Source organism: Microtus ochrogaster (assembly GCF_000317375.1).
Source record: "Microtus ochrogaster isolate Prairie Vole_2 chromosome 14 unlocalized genomic scaffold, MicOch1.0 chr14_random_2, whole genome shotgun sequence".
In the NCBI taxonomy this organism is placed as follows: domain Eukaryota; kingdom Metazoa; phylum Chordata; class Mammalia; order Rodentia; family Cricetidae; genus Microtus; species Microtus ochrogaster.
In genome coordinates, this window is record NW_004949097.1 from 1,568,804 (window position 1) to 1,583,134 (window position 14,331).

Genomic DNA, 14,331 nt, shown 5'->3' on the forward strand with positions numbered 1-14,331 from the left:
AGAGAGAGAGAGAGAGAGAGAGAGCGAGCGAGAGAGAGAGAACAAGGGAGGGAGCACATGGCTTCTGCTGTCCTACCTGATCCAAGATTCCTTAGGCACAGTTTTCAAAGAACTCACCTGAAATAGCCCTGGACATCACCACCCAGCTCTTGGAAAGAAGAATGAGGTTTGGTTTATGAAACAAAAGGTGCCATCTCTGGAGGGGCCTGTGAAAACATCAGTTCACCGGGAGCAGAATCAGGCTCAGAACCTGACCTGGTCCTGAGGAGAGAGAACCAGTGCAGGTGTGGCTTACAGGCGTGGGTGGGAGCAAAAAGGGACACTTTGGGAGGGTTTGAGAACCCAAGGGGAGTGAGAGGGAGTGAGCAGATGGTTGTGTTTGGGGACGAGGCAAGCAGAAAAGTCTAGAAAGAGCCAAGTAGATATAGACAGAGAAAGCAAATGGGAAAGGGAGGCATGGTAAGGCTGGTCTTACTTCTAGATCCTCCTCTTGATAGCAGCTCATGCTCACTGTCTCAGGATAGCCCTTGGAGCAAAATTCTGGTTTTTGTCCTCCCTGAAGATCTTCCCCCCTAGTTTTTGGCATGGTTGATGAACGTTTGGGGCCATTGGGTTTCATGGGTAGCGTTCCAGTGTTTCTCCATCTTGAGGATCAGATGAGAGGTGAGAGTCCAATGAGGATCTTCAGCTTAGAGACCTCTGCTTTCAGAAACCTAAGCTCTTTGCCTTGGGGTCTGAGAGGAGGGAGGGGAGGAAGCTTTGCTAAATTACAACAGAGAGTTTCTCTTGTGGAACGTTCCCAAAGCTATGGAGCTGAGCCCAGGAACTTCCCTTTGCCCACAGCTGCTGCTAAGCTTCCACAGGGAGGGGACTCTGCCAGCTCTGAGGGTGTGGTCTGGGTTTGAAGATGGAAGCCAGTCTCAGGGCTGGCATGAGGGATTTGACAGGGCCAGCCGTCTATACAGAGTGGACCTCAGAGCAGTGTGACAGGAAGAAGTGGTGGCCTTTGAAAGACCCTTTGTATACACCACGGGGACTTTTATGAGGGGCTGTCTAACTCTGATTAACTCAAAGTTGTGGGAGGAACAGCCTCTAGTAGCTGTCAAACCCTCAGACAAGAGCTGGGTGTTGCATGCCTTTTAATCCCAACACGGGAGGGTTGAGGCAGGAGGATTGCTGTGAGTTAAAGGCTAGGTGGGACTACATAATGATTCTATCTTTAAAAAAAAATCAAAGGAGGAACTAAGAAGAGAGCTCAATGGTAAAGTGCTCGCTATGCAAACAAGAGGAACAGAGTTTGATTCCCAGAGCCCATATGAATTGCTGGGTATGGTGGCTTAGATTTGTAATCTCAATTTTGGGGAAAAAGAAACAGGAGGATCCCTGGCACTCACAGCCAGTTAGTCTAGCTGAATCTTGAGTTCCAAGACACTGAGACCCCCATCTCATAAACAGATGACAACAACAAAACACACACACACACACACACACACACACACACACACACACACACACACCCCTATCCGATAAAAGATAGGAAATAAAGCTGGATTGGAGATTCAAGATACTGGCTTCATTCTAACTATGTTACCTAGGAGGTGGGATCTTAGTCAAAGGGCAAGACAGAACGGCCCAATACCTCTCAACTCGAAGTAGCCAGCTTCTTTGAAACTGAACCAAGCAAGTGGCCTACCCAGCATACTTGGGTGCCCCTGCTCTCCACAGCCCTCCAGCTCTCTCTGGCTTTGCCGGTTCAAGCATGTTACCGCCATCTGCTGTCAGGCGCACCCAGAAGCCTCCAGGGCCCAGCCACACCTTGATTTTTCTTACCAAACCCTAGTTATTATCTTGGCAACCTCTCCCTGGAAGACAATCTGGCCACCCGAATACTTCTCCTTTGTTGAGAGCAGAAGGCAACGGAAGCGTCCGTCCTCACCCAGGGGACATCCTCCCCAGCACTGGCCAGCTGCAGCCAGAGGGTGTGGGCTGCTCTCGGGCCTCACAGCCCAGGTCTGTCTTCAGGCTTTGCAGATGCTGTCCAGATCCGCCCACTCCATGGACATAGTGGAGGACAAGCGGAAATAAGAGAGAGATGGGGGTGGGGATGAGTGTCTCTGTGGATGCATCTGCAAAAACAATATGCATACTTTTTTGCTTGCCTTTGCATAGTTCGGGCTCTCAGGCTGCAGAGAAGATGCAAGCCCACCTCACTGGCCTGAGCCTTTCATGCTATGCTAATGAATAAATATGACCTGTAACATACTGCTTGCTTTGTGTTAGACACAGATCCTTCAATGCTCATGCTAACCACATGAGGTCTATGTGTGACCCTTAAGAAATTTGAGCTTAGAGTCTGTGTTCTTTATCACTTGGGACTCTGCCTCCCTAGATTCCACCAAGAAGACAGGTTTGACAAAATCTTTCAACTCTGGCCATTAGCCAGATAGAATATTTGTACAATTGGCCTCGCCTTCCTAATTAGAGCTCTCTCTCTCTCTCTCTCTCTCTCTCTCTCTCTCTCTCTCTCTCTCTCTTTATCTCTCCCATTCCCTCCCTCCCTTCTGCCTTCCTTTCCTTTCTGATATTTTTCTTTCTCCTTTTCTCTCTTTGTCTCCTTCCCACTTCCCCTTCTGTTCTTTTTCCATGTCTTTTTTCCTTTCTTTCCCCTTCTCTTCCTTCCTCTCTCCCTTTCTGCATCTTTCCATCCCTCTCTTCCTTCCTTCTAACATGTTTTTTTGGTTCTTCAAGCTTGCACTTTGACTGTATATTCTAGCTATATGTGAGAGTCCATACAGACTATATTCGCCCCAAAGAGACTGTGCTATTTGTCACAGGCCGCCATTGTAGATGGTAGCCCCTTTGCTTCAGGACCATGAAGAAGCACTATTTCCCTGAATCATCCAGGTTCCCGCTTCTTTCCCTGATCAATTGTGGATGGCCACAGAATCTACCAGCACTTGAAGCATCATCCCTAGTGTGAGACACACAAAGCCAAGGGCAACCTGCATTTCTTCCCACACTGAAATCCTATACACAGAAGCAGGAAGACTTTAGGATCCCCCTACCCTGTTTCCCACGCAGAGATACACGCTTCCCTTTCCATCCGTATGCAAGAACAATGCTGAGGATGGAAAAGTACACATGACATAAAACAGCAATAACAATGGCCAGGAAAGCTCACCCAAGGTCCAATCCACTCATTTTGCCTTTAATCCCAGCCTTTCCCCCCTCCAGATACATCCTCCTCTCTGCTCCCCAAGGGCAGAGCTTCCTTCTTTGTTTGCTTTTATGTCACACAGACGTCGATTTTGCCAATGAAAATGATCCTCATTGGGAATGCACACACATCCGAAGCCAAACCACAGTGAGAATGGTCTCGACATGGAGGAGGACAGAAAGGCTTCCATGCTGCCCTGCAGCATCCTTAGGAGGCCCCAGTAGCCTCGGTTTCATTTCAGATGTCACATGGAGAAAGACGTGCACAGTTGGGGCTGACTCATGAAGGTCACATGACCCAACTCCTGTCAGAGCTGCTCTACCTTCCCTCTTCCCTCCTGCCTTGCAGGAAGTGCCAGGTCTTTGCTCAGATAGTGTGAGAAAGTTTTCATGCCAACTTTCAGTTAGCCGGAAAGAGATGAGAATCTAACTCATTGAGAAGAGCCTTGTCCAGCAGAAGGACAGAGGAGGCTCCAGCAGCAGTAATTTCAGGGCTGGGCTGTGCCTTGCACATGTGCTTGTGTGTGTGTGTGTGTGTGTGTGTGTGTGTGTGTGTGTGTGTGTGTGTGTCTCACATAGCCCAGGCTCACCTTAAATCTACAATGAAGCTGCTTTGGGTGGTTGATCTTCTACCTCTACGTCTCAAGTGCTAGGATTGCATATGTAGATGCTGGGGATAGAATCAGGGGCTTCCTGAGTGCCAGGGAAGCACTCTTTGTTTTTGTTCTTTTTTTTTTTTTTTTTTTTTTTGAGACAGGATCTCACAATGTAGCTCTGACTATCCTGAAACTTACTATGTAGACCAAGCTGGCCTTGAACTCACAGAGATCTATCTGCCTGCCTCCGGCTCCCAAATGCTGGCATTAAAGATGTGTGCCACTATGCCTGGGTTAGGCTAGCACTCACTCTTACCAATTGAGTTATGCCTGAATTCCACAGGCTGTATGTACTCTTGGAAGGACTTTTCTAGTAGAGCTTTGATAGGTAGTTCCTCAGGACAGGAGGAGTTTAAGTGCGATTTCCATAGTTCTTCAGGATGGGTTTGCTGGTTTTGGAAGCAATTTCAAGCCCTCCCTTAGTTTGGAAGTAATATGCTTGTGAAAAGTAGTTATAAAAGTTAAGTGGAAATAAATAATATGAAATTTGTGCATAACAAGATGCTCAATCCATGCTTGTAGTGATGTACCAAATAATTTACAGAAATGATGGAGGACTAAAGTATATGTTATATTAAAAGAAAGAAGGAAGCTCTGGGGAGATGGCTCAGTGATTAAGAGCACTGGATGCTTTTCCAAGAGACCTGGGTTCAATTCCCAGCACACACTTAGCTGGTGGCTCACAGTTGTTTGTAACTCCAGTTCCAGGGGATCTGGTACCATTTTCTGGTCTCCATGGGAACCATACATACTCATGGTCCACAGAGTTCAGGCAAAACATCCATATACACAAAATAAAAATTAGAAATGAAACGAAGAGAGAAAGGAGACATCTGTGCCCCTTATAAGGCCTTCAGTCACCTGGCTGTTATTTTCCATATTGAAGAAAACATTGTGCTTCTTGGTTCTTTTATTTCCTCCTTAATGAGGTTTATCTGGTACCTGTCATGGCCTCTGCCCTTAGGGGCTCAGACTCCTCAGGGTGAGGGAGTCAAACATGTCCAGAAAGAACTCTGTCATTAGGCAGGCTGCCATTAGTTACTTTATTAGGGCTGAAGAAGGGCTGTAACGTAATGGGGTGGGGGGAGGGAGGGAACTACTTCAAACCTATGGAAAGAAGGAAGAGGCAGAATTTGAGCTTGGGTGAAAAAACTAATAGGCAATCACTGGAGTAAAGACATAAGAGCAGCTTTTATTTTGGAAGTCAGATTCCCAGGATTCCATGGACATGACTGGCATCTCATCTCCTGACGGAGACAAGCACTCTCAGCAATGGAAGGATGGAGGTTTGTAGGTTGAGGAGGGACATGGTCAGATAACCCAATACCAGTACAGAGAATGCATGGGGGGGGGTGGAAGTTTAGAGACAGCATCATGGCTAGGATCTTGACAATGGAGGTGGGAATAACCAGGAACCCTGGCAAGATAATACAGGTAGACCCCCAGATGACTGTTATGCTTTGGGCAGGAAACCAGGAAGAGGCAGAAGTGACAGCTAAACCATCATTGCTCTTTTCTTTCCCGTAATGGACTATTTAGAATCTTAGCTACCCACACCCCAAAAATGCCTAAACTGGTTTCAGCCAGCCAGATCCACAGGCATGGTCCCGGAAAGCATCTTGTACCATCTTACCATCCATAGAGACTACCTCATTGGCCAGAGTCTCACCCAGTCTCAAGTGAATCGTGACACTCTGTACACTCAGGACAGTCGAAGCAGAATTGCCACAAGTCTGAGGCTAGCTTGGACTACATAGAGATTCCCAACGAACTTGACTCCAAGTCTTTGATCCTTATTTTTCCTAATAGCCACTTCTTTCTAGTGTGGTCATTCATGACTTCTGTCTGTTTCTCAGCTTCCCTCAACCCTGACCACACCCTTGCCAATCACACAGTGTGGATGGCGTGACTGCCATGTTTATGGGTGGAGAAGGTGCCAGGGAAGTGCTCTTGGTGTCCACATAAGCCACCACACTTTCAAGCTTTTTAAAGCACTGTGACTGAGCAGGTGAGGTGGCCCACACGGGGGAACACAAAAACACCACGAGGAGTTGCAGTCTTGGCAAGGAAGTCCCCAACAACAGATGACACACCTTGGGTCTGTCCGTGCAGCAAGAGGGGAGGCTGGGCTACCATGGGATATTCAGAGCTGTGGTGCTGCTGTGTTCCCTGCTTCAGGGTCTGGTCCACCTGTCGAGGAGGAGGAATGTGTTCTCCACTGGAGAATTCCAATCATAGCATTGTGGAGAAATAGGAGGGGGAAATAGGAATTCCATTATTGCTTCGTGGAGACACAAGTTGTAGCATTCCATGCTTTCAAAATTGTCTACATGCTGCTGATAGTTTTGTTTGTTTGCTTTTGTTTTTTTTTTTTGGGTGGTGCTGAGGACAAGTTCCAGGGCCCCGAACATGCTAGGCAAGCGTTTTATACCAGTGAGGTACAGTATGAGTCCAGAAATAGTCTCATTCCTTGAACAAGGCGTGAGTCAGTGGACAAATTTCAAAAGATCATGGTGGGTGGAAGTCTCGAGAACATGGACTATGCTGTTTGCTAGGTTCTCAGATACCCACTTGTCAGCCTCTACTGGTAGTTATCCATAAAGATCTTGAGGGCTTCGTCCTCCCAGATCAGTTCTCAGTCTACCTAATGCTGCAACCTTTTAATACAGTTTCTCATGTCGTGTTGACCCCCAACTATCACATTATTTGTGCTGTGACTTCATAACTGCAATTTTGCTACTGCTATGAACTGTAATATAAAGACCTGATATGCAACCCCCATGAAAGGGTCATTTGACCTTCCCAAAGGGTTGTGACCCACAGGTTGAGAACTATTGTTCTTGACTGAGTGGGCAAGGGGTTGGCTCTGTAATACAGAGAGGCTGGATAACCATGGATGACCCAAGACAGAAACTTCATAAAATGTTCCATTGTGTTTCTAAGTATTTTGGAAGAGGGTGTTAAAAATCATGGAAGTGTCAGGCATGGTGGCACACACCTTTAAAACCAGAGCTCTGGAGGCAGATGCAGGGAGCTCTCTGTGAGTTCGAGGCCAGTCTGATCCACAAAGTGAGTTCTAGGACAGGCAAGGCTACACAAAGAAACACTGTCAAAAACAAACAAACGAACGAACAAGAAAGGAAGCCCCTCTAAGCTGACAATGGATTTCACTGATGTAAGTTGACCCATTTGGGACAGTGTAAAGATGAAGCCATGTATATTATGCAGTAACTACCTAAACAGCCTCCACACAGGCTGGAGACAGCAGTCAGAAACAGGGAGACCTATGTGATTGGTTCATTATGAACCCTCATTGATCTGAGATATTTTGCTCCCTTGCTTGAGGGAAGAAACACAGCTCTCCCTGTCCCCAATCTCAGACAAGAGTCACTTTTTAGTTTGAGGAAAACCTCACTTGCACTTCTACCTGACAGTAGGCAGGGGACAGGAATTAGGGCCTCTGCTGAGGTTAAGAGTGAGCCGGAGTGGCTGGGAGAGGGGTCACTGGATGAAACGGTAAGTGGATGAACAAAATGAACTCTGGAGGAGAGGGTCCCAGGGCATCCAGGGAGACAGAAAGGCTCCTGTGGCCTCACTTGGGAGTTTATATTCCCTTCTTGGCTCCTCATCATCCTCTCACTAGAAGGAGGCTGTTTCAGATTATTATAAACAAAAGAAAAGAGAGCCATTAAAGGGTCAAGGAGGGTTGAACACAAGCACCCATTATGTAAGTCTTGTTATTTCCTGCCTTGAGCCAGCTTCATTCTGGAGGGGCAAGCTTGGGAAAGAGGGTACTTTGGTGGAATGGACGGAGAAAAAGCTATCTTTTTCTCGTGACTCTGAAGGGTGTGTTCTTAGTGGTAAGGACTAGACAAAAGAGACAATTTCTGAGGACCAAAATAATTTTAGCCCATATACTGCCTGGTAAACTAGCCCTCAAACAGACATCCTATTCCGTGTGTGCTTGGATAATTGGATTGGGTTGGCAACAGCTATTCTGCTTCGTAGAAGAGAAACAATAACAATAACAGCAACCGTGGTAACCCTGTTATTAGTACCCACCACATACCAGACACAGCACAAGCTATTTCACTTATATAATCCAGTGCAATCCTCACATTTTGGGAATAATTAGCATCCCCACCGCCCCCATCCCCACATCTATGAGGAAACTGAGGCAGAGATCAAAGCACTTGGGATGACTGGAACTTGGGATGATTCTAGCAACTTCTAATTAAAAACCAGCAATCAAACAAACAGAAACAAAACAAAACCCCAATCCTTAAAGCCAAGCGGGGAGTTGTGGAGGTTTGCAAGAGCCCCAATAAAGCCAACAGGGAAGGAGAACAGTGGGTTTACAGACCTGAGAGTTCTAATTGCTCCCCAGAGAACGGGTCGTCAACTTTGGCATTCATAGTTAAATTGGAAACGTTCTCTGCCTCCCTCACCACCCCCCTCCACCCCCAAATTAGAGGGAAGTGGCCAGTGGGGAAGAGGTTTCTGGAGAGTGGAAACCAGTGTCCACAAAGAGCCAAGAACCCAGGCGTGCAGTAGATCACGTTGGATTCTGTGTGCCTAATGAGAAAGCGAGAGAAGGAGATAAAAGACACCTGAAATGTCAGAATAATGACAGCATCGGTGTCCTAATAAATACCTAGTGTAGCATGAAAGTGGCTTCAGCACACCCAAAGCTTCAATTAAATCAGGTGGAGTGAGGGGGGAGCAGGCAATTGCAGGCTACCAGCCGCCATCTCCTCCTTGGTTGGGGCATCCTCACGTACTCCCTGCCTAGAGGGTGGGCAACCTCCAGTCCTTTCCTTTTGATGTCTCCCTGGGCTGGGTCTGCATCTAACTGTCATGGGCGCGACACAGATGGCGCAGTGACTTGGGTCAGCACAGCTCCTCCATGTGCGCCCCTCCCAGTCACCTTAGTTCCTGGTCTTTACGATTAGTGGTCTCTGCTGAAATTGCGGCTGAGAGCTTTTGTTTATCCACGCACATTGCTAATTTATATTAGTTCCTGTTCTTCCAAACGGTGATTTATGCATCTGTTTGTCTTCTGGGCTGGGTCCTGAATGACTGAATCTGCACAAACACCACACACTTGTGAACGACACTTCTGGTGTTATCTCAGGCTTTATACTTCCGAAGCCCCAGAGCTGTCCTGTTGAGCCACAGGGAATCTAACATTGCCTTAGATGCCCCCAGACAGCATCCCCACTGAGAGGCATGCAGGGCCAAAGGCTCAGGTGTTGTAGATATTAGTCTGGAATGTTAAATCAGTAAGTGATCAGACCATTACACTGTAATTAGGTTGTCACAATATTAGATGCCAAAAAGCATTGTAATAACAGAAGTAGTGTCTCTCCCATTTTATGTCTCATCCGGGATCAAATTAGTAGCCCGTTTGCTCTATGGCCAGTGAGTAATAGCAGCTTGTTCTGCACAGCACATGAGCTCTCTTCAAACTGCTGGGTGAGCATTTTGCCGGGAGCGTGGATGCTTTCCTCATTCAAGCTGGGATTGTGTGTGATGCTTCTGCAGAGCTCTGGAGATGACAAAATCCTTTTCAAAATCCAAAGCCCAGCTTCTGGTCTCTAAATCACAAATAAAACGTTAGCAGCTATTACAGAAATACAATGCACCCCTTTTTAAAGAAAAAAGGGGGATAGATAGTATATTAAAGAAATGAACCTATAAACACAGGAACAAAACAGATGCTCTCGTCTCTCCATAGATGACTAGGCCCTTAAGTCTATCAGTCAGGTCAGGTGAAAAGCTGCTTTTAGGAGTTTTTGATGCAATTTTGAATTTTAAAAATTGTCACGCTTGTCTCGTGTTAACAGAGAGCCCGTGGAGTAAGAAGGTGGGGTTTGCTTTACTTAGCATGACAGTAACCTATTGGTCTCCCTTGTCTTCTGTTTTCAGAACTCTCTGCTCCCAAACCACCAAACAGCCAAGATGCTGGTGTTACTGGCTGGGATCTTTGTGGTGCACATTGCTGCTGCTATAATGCTCTTTGTCTCCACCATCTCCAACGTGAGTCACAGCCTCTGGTTCATTCAGCCCGGAAGGGATCGTTGGAACAGTTTGGCAAAATGTTTTAAAAAAATGGAAGAGGGTTGTGAAGTAGGTGCAGAAGCGTCTAGCTTCGATGCGGAGGGAAAGAGATCAAATGCTTACTCATATATCAAACAATGAAATACCCAAAGTGTAAAGAGCCAGGATCCATGAGTGATTCTAGGGATGTTGGGAGGTGGGAAATGCTCCACCAAAGATGGAGATCGAGGTGACTTTGGAGGGTGGGTAGGTGGGTGGAGCTTCTCTTACAGAAAGAAGGGAAGTGGTAGAAAGTGCGTTCCCTGCAGGCCATTCCGGCAGGCCGGCTGGCAAAGGTGTCCTGTGGGACAGACAGGCTTTCCCAGTCAGGAGTTATAGATCTCTATGAGCACCAGCCTTTCCCTCCTGCAGAAATTTGTGATTATGGGCTATATGACTGTGAGAATGAGAACACTGCTTTGGTTATTAGGTTGATAAATCCGACTTTTGAGTGGAAATCGGTGTGGGAAATGGAATTTGGCAAGATTTACTAACTCCATTCCCGGTGAACCGGGGTCTTTGCTCTCCGAACCTGGGTCTACTCTGACCCCTAGTGGTCATTTCCAGCTCCCAATTTGCTTGTATTGCCCTCGGCTCAAGGAAAAAGAGCCAGTTTCTAGGACTAAGAAGTAAAGTGACTAAGTGATGGAAGGATCGCTTGAAAGAGGCGGAGGCAAGAGGTCCATGAGTTTGAGGCCAGCCTGGGCCACACGCTTTGCTTGGTGTGGTGGCGCGAGCTTTTAATACCAGCACTTGGGAGGCAGGATCTCTGTGATCTGAGGCCACGCTGGTCGACAAACAAACAAAAAACAAACAAAGAAGTTAAGGCAACCGATCATCAGGTAGACAAACGATGGCTCTAGAATGGGTGAGAGTCCATTTGACCCTTGTGGTGGTCAAAGGGTAAGTAGTTTTGTGTCCTCCCCTCCCCCCAGGGTTTCTTTGCATAATCCTGGCTGTCCTGGAACTCACTATGTAGATCAGACAGGCCTCAAACTTGGAGATGCACCTACCCCTGTGCCTCCCAAGTACTGGGATGAAGGCTCTGATAGGTTTTAAAGTCCAGAGCGAAGTGGGTGTGAATACAAGCTAGGTGGGGTAGTTTGCGTATTAGAGAGAGGACACAACCCCTGCCCATCTTGCCTCCTCCAGCTTTATAATTTGTCAATTGTAAATGCTGACTCCTGTGCTTCACAGGAAACTTCACACATCATTACAAGAGGCACAACGTGCTTCATATCCACCCTGGGTCAGCCCCTTGACGCCGGGCGGAGCTAGAGGGCGATTGCGCGTGTTTGGGCTTCCTGTTTCCGCGTGCGCATGTGTAGACAGGACTCTGTAGTTATTTCCTATTTCACAGAGGAGTTGTTATTCTCAGTTCAGGCGAGAAGGGGTGCTGGCACCACGATGGACCTGGGGATATACATTTTGGTCATTCTTGGACTTTTAGCTGCCCCTGCCTTGAAGCATTTGATATCTAAGGACTCTGTGCCGTGACAGTCCACATCCGAACCTTCTGAATGGACTAAAGTGGCCCACGGGCCACCAGAATCATTTTTGTTTCCCCAGCAGCCTTCCTGCTTCTTAGTTGTCTCCAGCTGGACATTTTTCTTGTTTTTTGCTCTTTAAAGATTTATTTTTAATATATATATATATATATATATATATATATATATATATATATATATATATATATATATAATGCACACATGATGAGTGAAAGTGAAGATGCTGGAAGCCCTGAAGCTGGAGTTCCAGGTGCTGTGAGCCTCCTAGTGTGGGTGCTGGGAATGGAACTTTAGTTCTTTTGCAAAGGCACTTGATGCTGTCAGTTGGTGAGCCATCTTTTGTTGTTTTTGTCTTTTGAGACAGAGTCTTATGTAACCTACACGTTGGCCTCAAACTTAGTATCTGAGTCTTAAACCCCTGAGCCTCCTGTTTATTTCCAGGGTGCTGGAATTAGTTTCTACCAGGCCTGACTTAACTAATTTTTTCCCCTCATTAGCTAACTACTTAAATGTGAGCCTTTTAAAGTGCCTTGCACATGCTCAGTGTTCTTTTCCTCATCCAGAGTTTTTATTCCTTAGAACTTTAGGACCTTAAACCACTATGTTGAACTTTCTTCAGTTGTGTGTGTGTGAGTGTGTGTGAGCTGTATGAGTGTGCATGCATCTGTGTGTGTGCATCATGAATAATTAAGTCCAAACAGGAAAGGTGGCATCTTTTCTGGTCCACAGTTTCCTTTCTTGCAACCTTTGTGACTTAGGATCTTATTTCTGCAGAGACACGAGGCTTAGCAGTGTCGACAGCCGCATAGGGCATCATGGTTAAGATTTGGTCCTGACACGTGATGATGTTCTCTTCTAGAAAGCAGAAGAGCAACTCTTAATCGACTCCGTCTCCTCTGGTTTCAGGTCTGGATGGTTTCAAATGACGTAGCATCCTCCGTGGGACTTTGGAAGAACTGTACCAGTGGTGATTGCACTGACACCCTGACATACGGCGAAGAAGGTATGAGTGCAGACACCAGCGCCTAGCCCACCGTGGTGAGGGTAGGGCCATGCCCAGACTTCCGGGTCGCCTAATGCTCCTGCCTTGTGTTCATAGATGCTCTCAAGGCAGTGCAGGCCTTCATGATCCTCTCCATCATCTTCTGTGTTATCTCCCTTGTGGTCTTCGTGTTCCAGCTCTTCACCATGGAGAAGGGAAACCGCTTCTTCCTCTCAGGGTCCACCATGTTGGTGTGCTGTGAGTATCCAGGGCATGGGCTATTTTACATGGGAGCATCTTCTTTATTTCCCCACTGCTGGAGACTGAACCCAGGGCCTTGAAAGACTGAACAAATACATGACTACTGAGCTACATGCAGGAAATCTTTGACTAGACCTCACACCATTGCTCCAGTCGGGCCTCTAGCGATTAGCACATGGCTGTGTGAAGCTGCATTCGGCTGTTCTCGCCTCTAGTTGCCTGTTGATTTGCTATTGCTGCTTGAGTTAACAACCCCCGCCTGCTTTATTGTTTAAAAAGCTAGATGTCCCTACGAGCCACCAAGTGGTTGGGCAGCATATACAGAAGGTGAGAAGGTGGCACCTTCAGAAAGATGCAGCTATGGCCAGGATGTGCACGATTATTGCAATGCACCATCTTCTCCATCACCCCAGATACACCCAGTTTGGTAAAAGGCCATGCTGCTCCCATAACACCATCCCTAGACATACCAGGGTCCGGGTGGGAAAGGCAGGTGGCCAGCAGGATACTCCATGATTTTATTCTTCACAGTAATCACACACAAGCCAGTGCAGATTTGAGAGCCCAGATATCTCTCTTTCACCAACACCCATCAAGCTTGAATCTGGGCAAACCGACAGAGTGACCTTTTAGGAAAAAAACAGTGAGAGTTTCCTTTCCCACTGTTGTTGAGGGAAATGGGATTGTTAAAAGCAAACAAAGAAACAAACTGCTTTGGTGGCCGCCATGACAGTGCCTTTTTCCTTGCAGGGTTTTGCATCCTGGTCGGAGTGTCCATCTACACTCACCATTATGCCCACGGCGAGAAGAACTTTACCACCCCAAACCACCATGGCTACTGTTTCATCCTGACCTGGATTTGCTTCTGCTTCACTTTCATCATTGGCATTCTCTACATGGTCCTGAGGAAGAAATAAGATGAACAAGCTTATGGGGACTTGGTGGGGCGGGCGTAGGGAGGAGGAAACGGCTTAATCTGGGAGGGAAGCAGAAGTTATTGCGTAGGAATAACCAAGGGAAGGGAGGGGGGAGGGGAAGGGGGAAGGAAGAGTGGGGGAGAGGCCCAAACCCAAACCATTTCTGGGGGTGGGATTCTCTACTGCCAAGCACCTGCCCTTGGAAGAAAAGTTGTTGGCTACTATGCTGACGCTTCCTTGAAGCCATCAGAGGGTCCTCCCCTAGTCACCAAATATGAGCCCATCTGTCCTCAGTTACACAGCACCACTTAGGACTTTATCAGCTGCCATACGACCGGACGACTGGTTCCACTCTTGAGGGTAACTTCTGGGCCACTCACCGAGGTCTTCCAAACCTATATCACCAAGCTCCAACAGTGGTCCAAGTCCCGGCAAGAGCAGATACTGCCTCTTTGCTGGGAAGGCTAAGACTGGAGGCCACCCGTCCTGCGACCTAAAGCCAAACACCAAATTCAGATTCCAAGTGCCTTTAGTGGGGGGTAGCGGGGGCTTTGGCCTCCATGCCACTTCCCCTATCTGAAAAGACTAGAAAGAGGTGGTTTTTATAAGGCAAGCTGATGGGATTGGCTTAATCAAGAACTAGAAGTTTTTACCCTGGAGGACTAGGAGATAGGCTGAGATTGGCAGAGTCT

At 47.1% G+C, this 14,331-nt stretch overlaps 1 protein-coding gene across 1 annotated transcript in view; it reads left to right on the top strand.

Moving 5' to 3' along the window:
• Nucleotides 1-13,721, top strand: part of Emp1 (epithelial membrane protein 1) — an 18,409-nt gene extending 4,688 nt beyond the window's left edge. Inside the window, exons 2-5 of the mRNA XM_005364512.2 lie at nucleotides 9,801-9,911; nucleotides 12,386-12,482; nucleotides 12,579-12,719; nucleotides 13,473-13,721. Coding sequence (XP_005364569.1) covers nucleotides 9,834-9,911; nucleotides 12,386-12,482; nucleotides 12,579-12,719; nucleotides 13,473-13,639 — 483 coding nt within the window. The 5' untranslated portion in view covers nucleotides 9,801-9,833 and the 3' untranslated portion in view covers nucleotides 13,640-13,721. The remainder of the gene's footprint in view (nucleotides 1-9,800; nucleotides 9,912-12,385; nucleotides 12,483-12,578; nucleotides 12,720-13,472) is intronic.
• Nucleotides 13,722-14,331: the final 610 nt, after the last annotated feature.